Consider the following 21,713-nt stretch of genomic DNA (forward strand, 5'->3'; position numbering starts at 1 on the left):
TGTTTTTAACTATCTGAGAGTAAATTATGTTGTAATTAGGGAGGGGGGAATTCCTAAGAATTTAGCGATTCCAGTTCAGTTATCGATATCACTTATCAATTCAATTACTTATTGATTCTCCTTGGGTGCTAATTCTCTCTGTTTTGAGGGTCACCACTATCGCTAAGCAACATTTTAATTAATTGCATGCTTTGTCAAACAACTGTGCACGTTGGAGTCATTTCCCTGCTTTGTGGTGATCATTTTTGGGGTCATTACTCAAAAAAGTAAGTCTGGCTACTGGCCCGAGGTCAGCATTCATTGCCCAGCCCTTTAACATCACTCTTTGTTCTTGGCTAGCTTAACGTTAGCATGTTGTCTGTCTAGGTGGTTTCAGTTGTTTCTGTCTTGTATGCAGTTTACTGTTGAATTTTTGTCTTTTTGAGCAATAAAAATAAAGGTAATGGCCACATCCATGCTACAGACTACACTGCTATTTTCCTCTCCTGGTACTGGAAAAAATAAATTAATAAATCCAAACTGAAATCTGGTGATTGTAGCAGAAGTGCAAGTGTAACCAATATGTGGAATTGTTAGGCAAGCAGAATAACATTCAAAGAAATTAAGCTATTGGGAACCAATTCTCACTTCCTATCCCTAGTATTAATTCATCATGCAGACACAAGCTGTTTTATTGTATCTGAACAGTTCCTACTGAGCCCCAACCAGAGACACGGCCTCCTGTCAGTAATGTTCCAGTCATGCCTACAGTCCCCCAGCTACCCAGTCCTGATGCCTTAGCTGCTGTGGCACAGCTGTTTCAGTCTCCACATGGTCAGGAGGTAAGTAATAATGTGGTTTATGTCCTCCAGCAGTTTAACTAATGTTGTGTTAGGTCTAAATGGCCCCTGTTGTTTTGTTTGTTTGTTTTTTTGTTTTCCTTTTTTTCTTTCTAGTTGCAGAGGATGCTCCAGAACATCCAGCAGGCAGATAAGACCCTAGCAGCCACCACTGAAAACAACATACCAAAACAGCCTCAGATCCCACTGGCCCAGCTCAACGCATACAGTGCACACACTGAAAAGAAAAGCTCATTAGCTGAGGTACTGGCACAGCTCTCATTTACATAATTGTTTAATAAATACAAGCGGTTGGCATTTCAACCAAAGACACAATGGGCCTTGTTTTCCTAAATTCTATACAAAACTTTTTGATGGCTGCAGTCGACTTTGCATATTTGTCCCATTTGTACAGCACCATCTAATCTCACCATGTTATATGGATTTTATTGGTGTGATATAACCTGCTTGTTAGTGTTCATTTCCACTTTTGTTGTTTAATGGTGGTTGGTAAACAGCTTTAGGGTAGACAAAAAGGAGTTGTGTCCCTATCCTCAAAACATTTTGTATATTTTTCTCCAGAAACTTCTTGACCGATTTGACTATGATGATGAACCTGAAGACACAATGGCTACTGAGGGCAACATTCACTCACAGTGAGTTTCTGAAAATGTACTCGTGCTTTTACACATGTGTGTAGGGCTGGGTATCATCACTGATTTCTATAACTGATTAAATTCTGATTTACAAGATCCTGATTCGATTTGATTCAATTCCGTTTTGACTCCGTCAGAAATATTATAATTATAATCATTTATCAGTAAATATCCATATATTTTTATATCCATTTATAAAATCTATGTATAAAAACAAAGCTGACACTTGTGAGACTTCATCAGAGGTGTAAGCATCACAGCAGATGCCTTTGTGTCAAAGTAACTGAGGAAAGTATTAAGGAGATTTTGCTGCCGTAGCTTTTTATAGAAGTTAACCCCCTTAAAAATATTCTTCAGTAGATCAAAAACTGAAGAAAACCATGAACCAACAGATGAACATTACCTGATGCTGCTGAAGTGAAGCAGAGCAAAGTTAGAGGTTTTATTAGAGACATAGCTAAGTGTTTTGTGGTTTGGTACAATTTGTAAAAGTTGAAATTTCTTCGGTATTGAACAGCAGATATTAGGCTTTCTTGTCGGAGGTCATTTTTTGGAAAAACAAAACAAAAACCAGCAGCTGACAGCACTGTACTCAACGGTAGACTGGTGTGTAATATGCAAGCAAATAATGCAGAAAATAGAGATTTCTGATTGGACACTGGCTGAAAGAAATAAGAAGTAAAGTAAGAGCGAATTCATGACAATGCTTATCAAATGTGAAGCGTAGTTTTGATATTCTTTTTCTGCTGGTTCAATGAATTTTAGTTGGAGAGTGACGAAACCTGCAGCTTCAGAATCTGTGAGATGTTGTCTTCAGCACCCGGCATGTCCGCGTACATGCCGTCGGGTGAATGCTCCGTGCTTTGTGTTGAGATATTTGTGCGGAAATGGTTTAAGCATAGTGGGCTATGTTGCTTGTTTTGACTTAAAAGGTTGTGCTTTATTTGCACATTTTATCACTCCCCTCAACATTATCCACACATGCTATATATCTGTGTATGCATGTGTGACTACAGCACACGGTCTGTGGTTGCATCCTACTGAGTAGCAGAGCCTGAGCGCTGAGAGTAATCTTGTGGTTGACCAGTATTAGCCAAATAGGAAGAGACAAAACACAGTGCATTGCAGTGAATATCAGAAATTGAAAATGAAAGCACTTTTACTTTGATACTTGCTCAAGTGAGTGTGTGAATTAATGGTATAGGGAGGAGCACGCTGACCACACTGTTGTTCAACTAGTGTCCACCAAAACTGTCACTCATAATGCTATAGTTTATACAGCTGAAGTTGCCCATTACTCTTGTAAATTAAAATGTACTTGTGCACCACTGAATCAGAGCACACAACACAAAAGTTAAAACTAAAAATCCCATGTTGAATGTAGATGTTTTTGATCATGTTATTGACTGGTTTATGTGTTATGTGTAAGTGTCTGTAGTCAAAAAATGCCTATGATCACAGTTAGGTTAAGTGTTGTTTTACTTTAGTACATTTACCACATGTGTTTGTAATATGGAGTGTGTATTTTGTCATAACAGACCTGAAAATGTGATGAACCAGTTTCTTGGTCTGGGGCCCAACACAGATATTAATCAGCGTATGATGAGTCAGACTGAGGATATAAAGGTACCCGTCTATAACAGTTTTATATGATTACTTTTCTGCCTCTCAGACATTTTCTCTTCATATTCTTGCAAATATATCAAATTGCTTTTTTTTCCCCCTCTGTCATGCTAAACAAAATTTTTTTTGTTTGGTGATTTTTATTTTTAAGATTTATTTTTTTTAACACTTCCTTTTCTGGGGCTGTCTCTTTGTCGATCCAGCACAGTGGTGGAATGAGTCAAACTGAGCATCATATGATTCCAGATGGATATCAGTCCACAAATGAGGTTTACTCTCGATCCCAGGTAAGCATTTGTCTTGAACGTAAACTTTTTGTTTCACACGTACTTTGTCATAGTTAGTGGTAGGAACATTTCTATTTTGGCCTATGCTATGAACTGTGGAAAATAAACAAAAAACCTGTCTTGTTGTCATTCTCCTAAAGGGAAGTTCAAGAGAAGATTTATCTATGAGGCGGGAAGGCAGGCACAGAGGCCATGGGAGAAGATCCAGATCTGGTTCCAGGTAGGTTTGGGCGATATGGCCTAAAATCCATATCGCGGTATAATTTGAAGCATGTGCGGTAACGATATATATCTCGATATATTCTTTTCTTCTGTATAACGTATTTTACACGCAGAAATCTGTCAAAAATGTTTTCGTACGACTTTGGTAAGCTACGAAGCCGCACTGCTTGATGGATTGTCGGAGCATTACGGCTGCCATAGTCAGGAGCCTCGCGGAGTAATCTGGGTCCAAAACGCCGTCTGCTTCAGGTCCCAAAGTCAAACGAACACTGCAGCATCACTGAGAGTTAAAAGCTGTCTAAACTCTTCATCTTTAATAAAATGATCAGCGCTGCTGCTTTACCAAGTGTAACAATTAAGTTTAACATCCTGGCATCCATGAAAACAGAATTTATTAAATTCAACAGAGTTAGAAGTTATCAGGAAGTTAGTTTCCACCTAAACATGATATACAATGTTCTGACCGAGAGATTTCTGAAAAAATTCAAACGTACAGCTCTGCTATCACTTCCAACATATATGAAGACAGAAAACTAAACAGCAATGGCTTCTGTAGGGTTACTGAAGTTGGACTAGCTGGTATATACTGATGTCCTACGTGATCGCTAGCAAAACAACTATGTTAGCATGACATTAGCACAGTGAAGCTAACCTTTTTCCACTCGATAAAAGTTAACATGAGGGTTTCTGGTGGCTAAGGACAAATGCAATCACATGGCAGGATGCTATAAACGGACCAAACTTCAGTTAGGAGAACAACTGAGATAATCCATCCACAATACGAGGTTAGTCTCTAATATACTGCAACAACATGGGAATAGAGCAGCTGCAAGAGAATTCAGCATTAATGAATCAATGGTATGGAAGTGGAGGTAGCGCAGTTTTTGGCTTTCCCCATATTCCAAAACTGATTCGCCTCTTCACTTTTACTGTCGCCTGGCATAATTTGCAACCGCTGCAATGCTTTCGACCAAAAGAGGCGCAGCTTGATGCCACCATCAACATGCGGTATGGTCAAAATCTCTACCGTTGGCCAAATTTATATCGTTTCTACCATATACCGTTTATACCGCCCACCCCTAGTTCCAGGTAACCACTTTGCTCATCAGTTAAAATTGTGCAAATTGATTTTTGAGAGTTGTGTATTTCAGTGTTCATAGAGTGACACAAGAATAAAGCCCTAAAACTGAAAGGTTGTGTTTTTATGCTGCGGGTGCCCTCATTTCAAAGTCAGTGAATTTATTTGCCTAATTTTTCCGGTCAATGCCAAGGTTTAGACAAAAATATTTGGGGTGAAGTAGAAGAAAGAATTTTCTCTTGGCTACCTCTGAATAGTTTTTCTCATTCCTTGAAAAAAATTCTACATCTTGTGTCAAAATATAATTGTGTTTGGGTCAGAGTCCATAGAATACTCCAAATCTGTCTTGTTTTACATGTATACGAGTCATGATTCATGAGACAGTGGTTTATATAGCCTAACATCAGTATTTTACATCCAAAGCCATAGACTGTTATTTTTGGAGATGGTGAGAAAGCCTATGGAAAAGTCTTTTTGTGTAGGAAATAAGGTCAATACTAACTTTAGGCTATCCCTGCCAAAATCAGAAAGCCATTGCTGTATTACTCCTTTAAACATGTGTTACAGTTACCAAAATTCTAAATAAATGTAAATATTTTTCATATTATAGTGGACCAGGAAAGTATTTAATAACCTCAATGCATTATTGAGCACAAATTACAAGCAGTGAAGTCCCAAAACACTCTGGTCATCTTGTCATTTCTTTCCATCTGAAAAGAGTTGTTTTTGCCTGGGGAATTGGATTATTTTTGAAACAGTGTTCACTGGTTTTATTCTTTTGTATTTCAGATCTCCAAGGAGAAGAAGATCAAGATCTTCATCTCGCTCAAGAAGGTCAAGGCGTTCCCTCTCCCGAGAACAGCGCTGGAGATCTCATTCTCAGGATAGGAGTGAAAGAGAGAAGGACAGAGAGCGCAGACAAAAAGGTCTTTCCAGCATAAAGAGTCAGACGCTCAGTGGTATGTACTCAAACCAATAAACACGACTAAATGTCACAGATGATGGCGTGCATAAAGCTCCAGGAATCACTACTCAGTTTCACTTGCAGCTACTGTATCAACTTGTCTAAACCAGAAGAGAGAAGCCGATTTAATTTAAGAGATTCAAATGTGCAGTATCTTTAAACTCCATAAAGCTTTATATTCACTGCAGACAAAGTGAAAGTTTAAGGTGACATTTTGATTATTTTATGTGAGCTCAGTGGGATATTTTTTTTACTTATTCATTTATTTTGGTGAAGTGTATTTTGTAATGGGGATTATTTTCTTGTACATCAGAACACCTAATGAACTTCTTTATATAGTAGTAGTCTATAGTAGTGGTTTACTAGGGTATGTATTGTAATTTTCTTAGAATAATTTCTTTTGTATAAATTCATCTTTACAAAATCTGTGGCTTCAGGAGTCATGAGTTATATAAGTCAATACATTTTAGAGCTAAGTGTGAACTCTTGCTTAAAAAAAAAATCTAAAAGCCTGGATCTTTAATGTAATTAGTTATTCTGTCTTTTTGCTTATAGTTTGCAGTACTACACTTTGGGTTGGACAGTTAGACAAGAAAACCCAGCAGTCTGATGTAATGTCTCTTTTGGAAGAGTTTGGGCAGATTGAGTCCATCAATGTAAGTTTGGACAATTCATGTCAGAGATGCTTATAAACATTATTGATTTACTCAAGCTTCAATGATCTTAATGCATTTCACCTTTTGTGTCCAGATGATTCCTCCAAGGGGTTGTGCCTATATTGTTATGGTTCACAGGCAAGATGCCTACACAGCCTTGAACAAACTCAGTAGGGGGTCATACAAAGTCAATCAGAAACCAGTTAAGGTATGCAATGTTTTTAATTTCCATTTGTGTATTAGTTTTGTAGTAGGTTTTTTTTTGTTGTTGTTGTTAGTGTTATTTGATAACTTTATTATACCAAACATCATTCTTCCCTAGATTGCTTGGGCCTTGAATAAAGGTATAAAACCTGCTCACAAAAAGTTCTGGGATGTGGAGCGAGGAGTTACCTACATCCCCTGGAATAAAGTCAAAGTTGAGGAGTTGCAGAGCTATTGCGAAGGTGGTATGCTGGATGTAGAAACACTAAATCCAGGTAAACAATTAGCCATTATTTGAGTTTCAGCAAAATTCACCTGCTGCAAGAATATACAAACTTTGTACTTTTTTTGTTTGTTTGCAGAGTGGAATATTACCAAAGACATCAACAATCAGGCAGCTGTTAATGGAGTGTTGGAAAGTGTACCAGATGGAATCGTCTCTGCTCATGTTCAGGTAATGCTAATTGCAGTCCTTAAACACCTTTTAATACTACAAGTGTTCTTTTTATGGGTTTAATGGTCTTAAAGAAAGACTTAACAATCTTTCTTGTGAAAGCTGTAAAGCTAATAAATTTTTGTTGAACAATGAGTAGTGGAGCCTATCTGAATCATCCTCTTTGTCGTCTTTTAAAAAGTCACATCACTGCGTTGAAGATTTAATAAATTATTTAAGAGAAGGCAGAATATTAAAGAAACATGTTTCACATTTCTTTCATTTCTAAGTTCTGCTCAGTGTGTTAAAGCATTTATAATGACTTTCACCATGAGAATGGGATACAGCTGGCTGGGTGGAGTTGTGTAATGCAACCAGCTGATGTTGGGAGAATGCAGACATCATCGCTGCCCCTGCTACTGCACACAGGTGTAAGAGGAAGGAGGAAAGGAAATGGGAAAAAAATATGAAATGAAAACATTTGTTAAAATATCAAAAAGATGAGAGAAAAAACTAAGAATTAGTATGTTGCTGTGCATTGCTACATTGTGTGTAGGTCAAAACATACTTTTTTAAGGAGCACTTAAAGATCTTTAGGGGTGTGATTAAAAATGTATGAGATGTTTTTCTTAAATGACCAGATTGAGGACAATTTCGGTTGTTTGATCGTTTGGCAGCACAAGGGAGACCAAGAACCAGCTGGCATTGAAAACTGGTTTAGAAAACACTGGCTGTGTCCTTCAGGTTTACTGTAGTGTTGTGGTGTAGCAAATATACAATAACAATACACAACACAAGATAATTACCTTCCAGTGGTGATTGTGTCTATGTGCAGAATGTAAAGTGCAGTTTTTGAGCACTTCAGGAATGTAAATGGTGAGGAAATAGACAGTGAAAGCAAAATATGTACAACATAAACATGCTGGAGTACATCACAGACTTGTGCTTATTTCTGGTAAAATCACAACTGGTGGGCTGAAGGTCAGATGGTACCATGCACAAATACCAGGGAAAAAGTGCTTATCAGCTTTGTTCTCAGTGGTGAGACTGCTACTCTGGCATACATTTTGCCAATAACCTGTAAAGGAAATAAATGTAAATGCAACTTGTTAGTTGTGTTTAAAAGAAATTTGTAGTAAGCTTACACTTTAGCCCTTGTTTTAAATCTGCATGCACAAAGTTGAGCTTCGAGAAGGGAATAAACATTATCATGTGTTTATGCTTCAGGCATCTGCATCCTACAGTTACCATGGTTTTTACTCTTTTTTTTTTTATATGCACAGTTTTGTTTCATGAAGGTGAAAAAGCAGTGTAATGTGTTTATGCTTGAGTTATGCTTCAGGCCTCTGTAAGCTTTAGTTACCATTTTGATTCTTATGCAAAACGTTTTTTGTCAAGTTATCCATAGATACTTTAGAACAGCGGTCCCCAACCCCCGGGCCATGAACTGGTACCGGTCCGTGAGTCGTTAGGTACTGGGCCGTGGGAGTTGAGGCGCGGGTGTGAAATTTATGGTTTTTATCGGTTTTTATCTTTTTTTTTTTTTTATCGTTAACTCGGTTTCCCTGGGTCTTTTCACGTGTGTTATGAATAAATCCTGTTTTGTATTGTTTTTTTATACTGGTACTGGTTTTATTTTGTTGTCTTTATCCCCGACACCTTACGTGAAAATATTGTCGGACATAAACAGGTCCATGGCACAAAAAAGGTTGGGGACTGCTGCTTTAGTCTCCAAACTGGCCTTTTTTTGGGAACGTCAAAGCCATACCCATAAAAATACAATTTGATAATTCTACAAAATAAGTTACAACTGGCACACATAACAGATCTATTCATTTGGTGGCATATAATTTAAAAACATAAATGCAGGGAGAAAACTGTTATAATAGCATTTTTAGTGATTATTACCTTTACCATATTATTACCTTTGCCAAAATCATTTCACTGGGAACCACTTGGTTTCTCTGCTGAGAGAGAGCAGGGCCAGCTACCTTCAGCCCACAGTAAAGTTTACAAGAATGCAGTGGTTTTTCTGCATAGGGACTTTATTTTAGCTTGCACTAGTCATATTAGTTTAACATGTGCGCTGTGGCTGTATAAAACATACCAGTATGGAAGGGAGGAGTCAAAAAGATCACTTATGTATATGTTCATTATTGTTGAGCAGGTTTTCTGATAAGTAATATAAGTTTGTTTTTGGCTCTAGAAAAACTTTAAAATAACATTTGTTCTCTGCAGTCTGTGGGTGAGACAGAAGTTATATCTTTGATAACTGCGTCATTGTCACTGTGGTTGTGTTACACATGTGTTGATCAGACAGAATTAAGCTTCTTAGGTTAAATTTGTAAATACAAACCACTTAAATACAAACTACTCACCTTCATGCTTCTGAATGCATTTTATCATTTATACACATCTATCCTTTGTTTAATTGTAGGCTTTTGCAAAACATGGTGGTCTCAATAAAGGATCTCTTTCCTGTCTAAATAGGACAGGACAAAAACACAGTTATTGCAGGTTAACATGCACTCATGAAAACTAATTATACATATTGTCAAAGGACTACAATGTTCAGGATGACTGAGAACCTTCGCAGACATAATTATACATATTAGTTTTCCATGTTTGTGAATAATTCCCCTGAAAGCCAACACATTGATCCATATTGCAGTTAAAAGGGGAGCTGTTCTGTTTGTTTACCCCTGCAACTGTAAGTGTTTGTTAAAACGGACTAATCTAAAGCCATTGTCGCACACAGAGGATGTATTTGAGCTTTTATAGGCATTACTTCCTGTAGCTGTGTGAGAATGAACAGATCCAACGTGGTCAAATCAGACCAAACGCTCTTTTATGTGTTACGTTCTTAATATAAGACCCTATTGTGACCATGTGAGAATATAGCAAGGTCTATTCTATATAGTTTAAATTCATAAGTAACCTGTGGATGACCCACCTCCTGCATGTTCTGCTCAGGTAGTCTTTGCCTAAACCAGACTGAGCACTACAGTTAGTGAGAATGCTTTTACCATTTTTCACTAGGTATCCTACACATAGGGAAAGGGCAGCTGTAGGTACCAGCATGTTGTCAGGGTAGGAATATATTATAATCTTGTATAGTCAAAGAATACATGTTAAACTTTCATGGGAAGGGGAATAGTTTGAGGCATAATCAGTAGAGATCATATACTGACCTTTGGCAGTCTTACTAAAGAAATTCTCGTATTTCTGTTTTAAATGAATTTCAGACTATTTACTCTCTGCATCCAAAAAATCTGCATGTCCACAATTCAGATAGGCTCCTCTACTGGTAGGCCTTACATTCAGCAGTGCTTATCTTAAATTCTTCTTTCTGTCTTGAAATATGCTTGCACCTTAACTCAATAATCTTGTACTGTATCATATAACTTATTCCAATAAAATGGGAATCATACAATCTTTTAATTATTGTGGTGTGTGTAGAGGGAAATATTCCTGTTATCCTTTCTCTGTTTCAGTATTCAAGCTGTGCTTTTCAGAATGTGTGCTGGGCAAATTTATTAGTAATTGTGTAACTTTTACTTATTACAAAAATCACGAGTTAATCATTGATCAGTGCTTGAATTACAAAAATATATGAAAAATATGGGTTGGAGTGGGTGTGAATTTTAACATATAACCAAGTAAAAAAAAAAGTAAATAGTTTTCATGAAAGTATAGACAATAATATAAAAGAGTGAGTCTCACGTTTAATCACGATTTTTATTTTTTTTTTTTAATAAACCTAAAAGTAACATTTAAGTCCTCCTGACTCTAAGAACCTAAAGCTACAAGCTAAAATAGGCTTTCTAGCACCTCACTTGGAAGAAAAGTTCGAATTGACTATGCGTGACTGTTGGCTGCTGGTGGGACTTAAAGTCCAAGTGGGAAGAGGAATATCAAAGTGGGAGACAAGGTAAGCCGACAGCAACTGTAGCAAACTGGCCAATTTTTGAGTATTGGAAACATGATTTTGTTTGTTTGTTCATTTCTTTGTTTTTACGCTATTACCCAATTCTTCAAGATCTTGATCTTAACGGAGTTAGTCTCACCCCACATACAGTCAAATAACATTAACCTCTAAGAATTTATCTTTGAGGAGCAGCTGAACTTATTTTAATAATACAGCAGGTTTGAGGGTCACATATAACTCCAACTAAATCTCTGCTGGACTTGGAACATGGATCAATTATGAAAGGGAAAAACTCCTTAATGCCTACCAACAATAAAACCATTTCTCTTAGTCTGGTTAGGTGGGTAGGTATGAATTAATCACAGGTTTCTTGTATGAAACTATCTGTTTTGATAGTGTTGTCTTTGCCCATTTCCTACTGAAACAACTGTTTTTATGCCATCCTCTGACTGATGCTGAATGATGACTGACTGTCCTCACCACCAGATTATATTAATAAAGGCTATTTGCTTGATGGCCAGATGTCAAGCTGTCTTGCAAGTAGTCATTGCAGTAGTTTGCACGCTGAACCACATTATGCCAAAGGATATAAAATGGATGCAGAGAAAAATTTCAGTCAGTGAAGGAACTTGACAGACCATGTTGGTCGTTTTGACAGACCGTGATACCTACAGGTATCACCATTTAATCCTTCTCAAGGCGATAATAAAAAATAATCCAAACATGCCTTAAAGTCACTTAAATGCTTTACAACTATACCTTTGTTACATTCAATGTATGCAAATTTGTGACTATACAAATTTGACCCTGCTTTTCCCTCATCCATTTGCATGTAGCCTCTCACTTTCTTGCTGCATCTCCAATAGAAAACGCCGGCCCACACTCTGGTCCGTACTTTGTTTTTGTTCAATTAGAGAGAGCGGTCTCGAAAACTGACCAGTCAGGTCTTTTAACCAGTTTTTCTTCACCTCCACTTGATGCGTTTCTGATGTGAACAGGCACATGAGATGAGCACAGTAAACACATAAATGTTGAAACAGAAAAGAACAAAATTTCACACTGAGATGAAGTGAATGCTTATAAACCACATGAGTCTTTTTCTGGACTTCTTCATTAAACAAATGATTTGCTGCTAGTGTTGTTTAAAATAGTTGTGGTCACTAGCCTTGAGAAGTTATACCCACCGCACTAGTTGGGGGATTAGTTTATGTATGTGATCTTTAAATGCTGTCATTACTAATCCTGCAGCATCTGCAGAATACTGCAGCAAAAATACTCATGTTGTTGACTACTTGTTTCGCTAATGACATCTTCCCTCTGCCTGAACTGTAAGATCATACAAAAATATTTTACCAACTTATTATTTCTTTGAAGTTCTGTGGCAATAATCCTGCACGTCGAAATAATGTCCATCCAAAGTCTGTTTGAATGGCTTTTGGGAAAGTTTCACTTTGGATGATATACATGGCAACCATGTGAGTCATGTAGACCTGAAGTGATTTTGTCTTTTGGAGTTAACCTCTTTATATAAATGTTTGGTCTTCCTCTGTGCTCTGCTTGGGAAAGTCAGAAGAAGTTGTGATTATTGCAGGAGTATACAAACCACATGTTTTGAATACTGAGTACAAACTGAAGAAACCTTTTCAGAAAAAAACTTCTGTTAAAAAAGAAACTGCATTCCGTAACATCATCCGACTAAAATAACTGAGTATCTGAGAAAAAATACTGACAAAATACTAGAAACTTATACAAAATACCGATTGTTTCCTATGTATGTAATACCTCTCAGCATTGATGTCTTGACATTGTCTTGACATGAGTACATCACAGGATGCACCGGCAATCTTTTTTTCATACACTGATAGACTTCAGCTGTCCAGAGAAGCTGCAGTTTTACAGTTTTCTCCTTGGATCGGCACATCCCAGCTACGTTTACTGGCTCTTCCGTCTGTACATCATGTCACCTGGGAGGTATGAGCGTCAAATGATGTCAAATAACATGAAGCAGTAAGTGTTGACTGACTCTGTGGAGTTTTGATGTCAGCCAACATCAAGAGCAGCAGCAGCAGGAGAGAAGTGGTCGAGGAAGAGACATTGGAAAGGAGGACACAGAGCTAAACAGTGCCAGGTAGAAAATGTATGCACCAAACATGCAATTGAATCAAAGATTGACATGCTCAACACAGTGTGGTTGGCTTGTCAGCAAATCATTCCAGCTTCTGCATCTTATTAATGAGGAAACAAGCCTTGGAGCTCGTGGCTTGTGTCATTTTCAGCCTTTACACTTTTGTCACTTCACAGAAGTTTGATGGACCGAGCTTTGTTGGGGAAAAAAATCTGTAGAAGTAGAAGAAATATTTTGCATCATAACACCCTGTGAATGTTCTGTTTTTTTCTTTTAAAGGTTAAAGTCCTCTGCTCTGCTTAATGGCAAATATTACTATTGTTTTAAGCAGAGTGTCTCAATAGAAGCCCAAAAAATTCAAACCAACTCACATAAACATGTTGATTAATTACTACTTATTTTTAATCATCAGTTATAGCTCTCATAATGCATTATTCACTATTGACAAATAACCATAGAATATTTAAAAAACAGACATTCTTACGCAATGTTTCACAGACATTATAAAAGATGTTTCTTTTATTACATTTGGAAAAGGCAAAAACTATAAAGACCAAAACTGTTCTTACTCTGGTAAAGACGCATCAAAATGATGAAAATACCTAAAGTAACAAGAAACAATCAGTTAACTCATAGGTCATCCAGACTGTTGACACAGTTTAACTTCTGTTATAGTGTGGCAATCCACGGGCAACAAAAACATTTTAACAGCACAAAGTGAACAGCATTTTTATGTAAATTACCTTAAACTTCTATATGGTATTGTTTTCATTTTTCTGAGTAACCTTTTTCTACAACTTGCCATGACCATTAAGGATATGTTATCTGGGGTGGGGGGTGTTTTGTGTAGTAGTTAACACATTAACCTTACACGTGAAGGGAGGAGACCAAAACCTAGCCTCAGGGGATAACAAGCTAGTGTACTTCTTGGGTTGGGCCCAAGCTCCAAAAAATAGAGTAATAGGGTTGTGTCAGGAAGGGCAACCTGCGTGAAATGTGTCCCACATTAAACTTGGGGTTTCATCTGATTTCACAAATTCTTGAGGAAAAAAGAAAGTAGCTGAATGTACATGTATTTATTTAATTTTATTTATTTAGTATTAAACATGTTTTTTGTTTGTTAAAAAAACAGGTCTTTTAAAATTTCATATATCTCTTTTTAGGGATCCAACTATGTGTGTTCAAAGTTCATTTCCATTCTAAAATATTAAACTGATTAAAATGCACAGTATTTAGAGGCATGCATTTCAGGTTCTGCTAGTTCAGCATTCATTAACTTGTGTTATGAAAAATATATGCAGTGTTGTTTCAGTCATATTGAAATGAGGTGAAATTTCAAGAAAAGAGGGGATTCTTCGGTTACATCGAGTAATACAAGAATGATCTAGATCCATGTTTGAAGAACATCAGGCTCACATGAGTCTCCACAAAGGTAAGGGTCATAACAATTATTTTTGGATGTGCTTCGCACCCTGATGATGCCATGGGATTGTTGGAAGATGATGGAAATTTTCATCATAATAAAATGGCTCTTTGAATATTTATCCTTAAAAAACAGAAGAATCCTAAATTGTCGGTTCTTAAGTTCCGTTTATTGTAGGTTATCTCGCTACTGTCTTTTCACAAGTCTTCTAAGTAGCACAATAGGCAAAGACCAAATGAATTATTTTGATTGAAAGCATTGAGTTGACACTCATCAAGGATCAGACCTTGATCAAACAGCTTATGCCTGGCTCCGTGCCTCATGGGGCTTCCTCTGTGGGAATAGCCTGCAGGAAACATGAAGCAGTTGTTATACTCTGCTGATGGAGTGAAACACCAGGGTAAGAGCAGACCATTATGTTGCTACCCAGTTATAACTTATCAAGTCTGTTTTTTCCATGCCAATAGCCATATGTTTTGTTTTTTTTGGGGGGGTCTTTTCAACAATACACTTTTTTTCTTTGTATATATTGTACTGAAATGAAAGAAATCTTGAGGGGGAAATGAAACTAGACATTTTAAAAAAGTTTTTTTTACGTTTGGCTAGTGCTGAATTCACATGACTTAATAGATTAATTTGATCAGCTCTTATCAGTAAATTTCATCATCTGCCAAAGGCTGATAGCTGTGTCCGGAAGGCTAACACATACTTTCTAGACAAACGTGCTGGGCCACCTGAATATTACAACTATTGGAGCTGGAACACCATAACTCGAAACTCCCAGCACACAGTGTTAGTACTGATATTCATGCCACGTGAGGTTTAAAATTGGAGTCATTGAGTCAGCAACAAGTCAACTGTTGGTGATTTTTACACACTATGCGGCTCAAACCCATGGTAACCCCATCTGAATTTTGTGGCTTAATTGCTGTGGTTCATAAATGTTTCCATTTTACAGTGAAACCACTTACAGTTGATGGTGAAATATCTGGGAAGGGCCCCTATGACAGTACCATGCTTGAGTTCCACAAACTCTTTTAAACGGCCCATTCTTTCACAAATGTTTGTAAAGGCAAACTGCATGGCTGCATGCTTGATTTTATACTATGGCAATTGGACTAATTTCAAAGATTTAAGAGACGTGACAGAAAATTTTGAACATATAGTGTATTGGTCACAGCAGCAGGGAGTTAAATTATACATTCCTGCCCCAGGTAGTTATTTGTAAAAATTTAAGAAAAGGTAGATGTGGCAATGTTGGAAAAACTTACTATACTCTTGCCCCCTTCAGTGCCTTGACCATTTAAACTTCAGACTTCAGTGTGGAAAAATCCTCCCTTTGGTTCCCTCCAATGGCAGTATCAAACTATGCAGTATTGCAGACAGAAATGTACACCACTGTGGAGTCTCAATTTGGCTTTTCAGTAAAATTATAAGTATTAAACCCTGGTGACTGCTGTCCAGATTAAATGTAGCTTTTTTTCAGCATTCCTTTGTCTTGCCTGAAGAAACAAATCAGCTTTTTACCTAAGATTAAAACTGCTAATCTTAAATCAAGTGATGGTAGTTTAGGCTGAATGTAGAATGGGTATGTCCTTCATCGGAGGGCCACAAGGTGTATGCGAACAATGTTACATTTCCTACACGCTGTGACTTCAGATAAATGCTTACATTGTTAAAAAGTTGTGAATGATTTGGAATTACTGGGATATAAACTCAATTATTTATTAAATTATTTATAAAATGTGATCTGACATCCAAACTCTCAACACAGAAGCTCTTTTTTTAAAGTTATTTTTTTCCTAAACACTCTTAGTCCAGATTTGGAAAACGTAAGTGAACTCTTCACTTAGTCAGAATTATTTTGGCTCACAGCCTCCATCAGACACAGTGTGTACATTGGTAAGAAGAATTTTTGTTTCCTTACAATCTACAAAACTTAGTGTTCATCAGTATTTCTGTGTGTTTCAGTGGCTCCCACTGCATCCATGCCCTGTAGCACAGCAGCCCCATGCCATTCATAATATTTCGCAGTTGGAATGAGGCTATGAAGTTGATGTGTGGGCTTCCCCCCCCCCCCCCCTCTCTAAACCTGTATCCAGAAAGCTGGAAATTCTTCTCAGCTACCTACAGAAAAATATTATTAATACCTACCGTCATCTGTTATATATCATTATCTGGAAAGTGTGAATGCTGCTCTTGGTGAGATTTTTGCAGGCCACCCACTGTGCCTTTATTTATAGGGAGGGACTACAACCTACACTTCTCCCATTTTAAGTGTCTTTTGGAGAAGTTGGCAGCACAGGTATTGAAATAATTTTTTTCAGCCTGCAATTTGAATTATTATTTAGTATGCTCAGTAAAGATATGAGAAGTACAACTGTGGTTACTAATTTACTGTTACTTTTAGTTATTAGTTTAGTCAGATTCTTTTTCAATAATTGTGATTAGGCTCAAGATCAGATCACATTTCATTAGTAATCAATGGAGATATTACAATATTCCAAATGCTTTGCATGCTTTTTGTTGTCAATGTACATCATACAACCGACATGTGGAAACTGTGGGTGCTGCAACGTGCAGTTAATATGAAAGTGGTTAGAACTGCATTTCCTCAAGTGGCCACTTGAGGTTGGTTCAAGCAGTGAGTCAGTCCCCATAGACTTTCATGTTTAAATGGCCAACTTTAAAAATAAGTTTACAGTAAGGTACTGGTCCGTCCTGGTAGCTAAACTACACCTACATAAAACTGTACAGATGGCATTATTTTTATTAGTTATCTGTTTATACTTGTGTAGCTGTGGCTAGCAGCTATCTGCCAAGCTTAATCTCTTCTCAATTGAATCACAGAGTTCTCAACCATGTATGCTATCTGACAAATATTACTGCTGGCTGTTTAGCCAGATGGACAGCAACCTGTTTGTGCTTCAGTCTTTGTTATTGAAATTGTAGTATTTTCTGTTTGGTACTAATCAGAGTGTGTGCACGATACATGGATCCACCTTGCTAACCTCTTCTGTGACTTCTGGCTACAGATACCCTCATGAATTTATGAACATTAAGACTTTAAAACAGGGATACGGTGATATGGTGGCCACATATCTTTTAATAATATATCTAAATTTAAAAAAAGACACGTGCATGTGTAGTTGTCTCCAAATGTAATTCATAGTGGTGGCATTATGAAAATCATTAAATATGTGACGAATGATTAATTGGCAACTCCTGTGAGTTACTGACGACATTCATGACATATTTAAGATTTACATCTAAAGAAGATTGTTTTAACGAGTGCACATCAGAGGTTACAACTTAACTTTTAACACATGAATCCAAATATTTCTGGTTTGTGTGTATTAGTTGTCCTGATATTAGGAAGTCGCAAAGAAGGGTGAGCAGCATATTGTATTCTATACAAGCACCAAGATTTGTTCTCCAGTTTCCGTGGCACCAAGGAGAGAATGTCTGGGCAGAAACAAATAGCCTTTGCTAGCCTTTTAACCTCATGTGTTCACTGATTTACTGATCAGTGATTATCGTGCATTCAAGGGGTCACAAGCATAACTTGCATGAATTTAGGTTTGCAGATGGAATTATTGAGAATTATTGAAATTCTTTCCTGTAGTTGAAAACTAAAAAAAAATAGGATGTCTATTGATTTTTATCTTATTCTTAAGATATATATATATAGTACTGTGCAAAAGTCCAGGTCTAGTTCTCCAGGCTTGAGGTCTTTCAAAGTTTTGCTTTTGACAACCTTCTGCTTTTTTGCTCATTTTCAGTCCAGTCCTTGTACCTGACCATTTTCACAGGACTTTCTTTTTTTAAATCTGTCACCTAACACTGATTCAAGAATCATTAAAGCATAAAAAAGACACGGAACTCAGTGAACGATCCAGTGTTGTGTACATATAACAGAACCAACTTGAAATTGTATATTTAGAGACTGTGTTACTTGCATCTTGTCATATTCAATGAAAATTATTCCCATTTCTGTAATTGAATCAATGGAAAATGCCAATGGTGACGCAGTCTGACAGGCATGAAATTGTATTTTTCGCCACCAACCTCAATTCCAAAGAGCCTGTAGCCAGAAATTTGGCATGTATTGATATAATGCAATATGCTCTTAAATATTTTGAGGAAACTGGACAAGAAGAGGTAAGAAGAAGAGGCAGGCTTTAAAATCTGCAGCAGATGAACAGTGTCAGAAAGTCATGTCCTTAAGAAACAGGAAAACAATCCAGGAAAGACCTGACAAAAGACCTAAGAGATGCATCTGGGCCTTCAACTCATTCATCTGCTTACCAAAGACTCCTATGTGGTCTTAGTCGAAGGATGGCTGTCAAGAAGCCATTTTTAAGGACGGGAAATGGGCAGAAAGGGGTGAGCTATGCCAAATTAAACAAGAACTGAACTGAAACTCAGTTTTATGAATGAATCCAAATGTAAAATCTTTAGTTTATATTATATTGGGAGATGGGTGCAACAGTGAATGCCTACAGCAACCTCTAACATACTGTGGAGGCTCTGTCATGGTTTGGCATTTAATTTCAGCCAGTGATCTTGTCAGATTTAATAAAATTATGAAGGCAGAAAAATAGCATCAGATTCTGACCCACCATGCAATATCATCTTAAAAACATCTGATTGGCAAGAGCTTCACTTTCAGCATGTCTGTTATCCCAAACACCCTGAATTCAGTGAAAACAACAAAATGTAAAGCGTGAAACAAATAGTAAACAGATAAGGGCTGCCGGTACAATACTGTATCTAAACTAAATTACCTGAGGATGCATTCATACAGCAAGCGTAGCATCATGAAAATGTTCCTTATTATTATGTATTGTTATACTTTAAATAATGTAGTCAGACCTAAAATAATAAATGGTAATTTAGTTAATTTTTTTTAAATTTTTGTTATTAAATAAATAATTCTCATGAATTATATAGATAAACATTGTAATATAACTTTTTTCTATAGTATTTTTATTTTAGAAAGATTAATTTTGTTGCTAGTAGCAATGTATACTTCTGATATTGCATATGAACTTAAATTTCATAAAACTTGTATTCTTTTATTTTAAAATGAAAGGGGAAGATGAAACTTTGGGGATTCATCCATTTTCTTCTGCTTATCCGATTTGGGGTTGTGGGAACCTGGAGTGTATCCCAGCTATCATAGAGTGAAAGGCAGCCCTATATTACTATGCAGAGATGATGGAAAATGTAAACCATAGCTCACACATAACATTCACAGGACTTTAGAGGAAGCATAATAGAAATGCACAAAACTGGAAGTTTACAAAAGTGTATTTTAACTTCTAGTTGTTCATCCATTAAGAAGAACATCAGACCTTTTCATGTGTAATCAATACAGAAATCATGTTAATACCAAAGGCTTCACAAATATTTTCCTGCGACTGAATACAATTAAAAGTTCTATGATTAGAAAGGCAGTTCAGGGATATCCATGATACTACAGTAAGCTCTCGGTCTGTGTCATAGAGGTACAGTGTTCGTCTGTTTGGGTTGCTCTATGTTACTTATTTGACCCTATTTTGTGATTTGTTTTTTCCTATTTGTGATGAACACTATTTACAATGCTTCACTAAGTAGACAAGTGCTGGGGTAAAAAAAACCTTTCTCAGGTCAAACACCTGGACATATTTAATGTTTAATCTTTTCCCTAACTATTTGAGCTATTGTTGTGCGGCTTTTATTCAAACTGGACTTTGTTACTTTAATTTTTAAAAAGAGAAATAAAGTCATTCATTGAATAAAGCCTTATAACCTGACAAGCTAGAAACTATGATTCTTACAAGTGTGCTGTACATTATCAAAATACAGAAAGTACCTTATACAGATTTAAAATGTCATGTTACATTGACCTTTGACCTCTCTTTCAAGTTCAATAAAGTGATCCAAAGTGATAATAGTGCTATATAGAGCTATATAAAACTTTGTTTCTAACTGCCATTGTTTACGTTGTGAACATATAAATATAAAGGAAAATATATTTGGGATTTTTAAATATCGTGTTACTCTGACCTCTGACCTCTCTTCAAGGTCAAATAAGGTCAAGCTTTTATTAGGTCAGCTTTCATAAAATGGTTTTTATCTTTAGATCTGTGTTTACAGTTCTGCTGCCTTTGTTTGCACTGACAACATTTTGGGATTCTAAATCTCCCATTATAGTTTGCATCCAAATATCATGTTACATTTGACCTCTGATCTAATTTTTATATTCAACATCTGCTTTTTTTTTTCAAGTTAAAATATATCACAAAATTTGGGTTAAGAAAATATTGTCTAGAGAAAAAGAATGAGCTGACGATTTAGTTAGAAATATACTGTAGTATAAAACTGTAATATAAGCTCAAGTTATTCATTTGCAATTATTCACAAATCAGTAACTATTATCCATTACTCCTACATAATAATTGTGTTGTCAAAGAAGACATCCTCCATGCAACCTTTATTTGATTTTTATTTACTGCACTATAAACTTCTTAAAGTATGTTTAAAGTAAAATGTAATACAATTCTCTTAAAAGTAAGTGAAATGATTAAACTGTTCAGTCTGGCAAAAGTGTCATATCTGACGTTTTTGTTTATGCCGGTTCAGAGGTGTGTGTTTTACTGTTCGCTGGGTATGTAGAGACAAATGCAACTTCAAACCTCGGATACTGAAAGTGAATGGAAAAACTTTATAAAAATACAGGGAGTGCAGAATTATTAGGCAAATGGGTATTTTGTCCACATCATCCTCTTCATGCATGTTGTCTTACTCCAAGCTGTATAGGCTCGAAAGCCTACTACCAATTAAGCATATTAGGTGATGTGCGTCTCTGTAATGAGAAGGGGTGTGGTCTAATGACATCAACACCCTATATCAGGTGTGCATAATTATTAGGCAACGTCCTTTCCTTTGGCAAAATGGGTCAAAAGAAGGACTTGACAGGCTCAGAAAAGTCAAAAATAGTGAGATATCTTGCAGAGGGATGCAGCAGTCTCAAAATTGCAAAGCTTCTGAAGCGTGATCATCGAACAATCAAGCGTTTCATTCAAAATAGTCAACAGGGTCGCAAGAAGCGTGCGGAAAAACCAAGGCGCAAAATAACTGCCCATGAACTGAGAAAAGTCAAGCGTGCAGCTGCCAAGATGCCACTTGCCACCAGTTTGGCCATATTTCAGAGCTGCAACATCACTGGAGTGCCCAAAAGCACAAGGTGTGCAATACTCAGGGACATGGCCAAGGTAAGAAAGGCTGAAAGACGACCACCACTGAACAAGA

The 21,713-nt window shown here is 36.8% G+C and overlaps 1 protein-coding gene across 1 annotated transcript in view; it reads left to right on the forward strand.

The window, feature by feature from the left end:
- LOC146560121 (SR-related and CTD-associated factor 4-like) overlaps positions 1-21,713 on the forward strand; it is a 28,328-nt gene that overhangs the window by 3,199 nt on the left and 3,416 nt on the right. Inside the window, exons 6-16 of the mRNA XM_085243977.1 lie at positions 688-821; positions 936-1,082; positions 1,401-1,474; positions 3,013-3,100; positions 3,301-3,384; positions 3,525-3,604; positions 5,474-5,643; positions 6,204-6,304; positions 6,399-6,512; positions 6,627-6,783; positions 6,871-6,962. Of these exons, the coding sequence (XP_085100103.1) occupies positions 688-821; positions 936-1,082; positions 1,401-1,474; positions 3,013-3,100; positions 3,301-3,384; positions 3,525-3,604; positions 5,474-5,643; positions 6,204-6,304; positions 6,399-6,512; positions 6,627-6,783; positions 6,871-6,962 (1,241 nt within the window). The remainder of the gene's footprint in view (positions 1-687; positions 822-935; positions 1,083-1,400; positions 1,475-3,012; positions 3,101-3,300; positions 3,385-3,524; positions 3,605-5,473; positions 5,644-6,203; positions 6,305-6,398; positions 6,513-6,626; positions 6,784-6,870; positions 6,963-21,713) is intronic.

This window comes from Mchenga conophoros, linkage group LG14, assembly GCF_057382185.1.
Source record: "Mchenga conophoros isolate Kocher_MC1m ecotype Shallow Benthic linkage group LG14, M_conophoros_male_GT1.1, whole genome shotgun sequence".
Lineage (NCBI taxonomy): Eukaryota > Metazoa > Chordata > Actinopteri > Cichliformes > Cichlidae > Mchenga > Mchenga conophoros.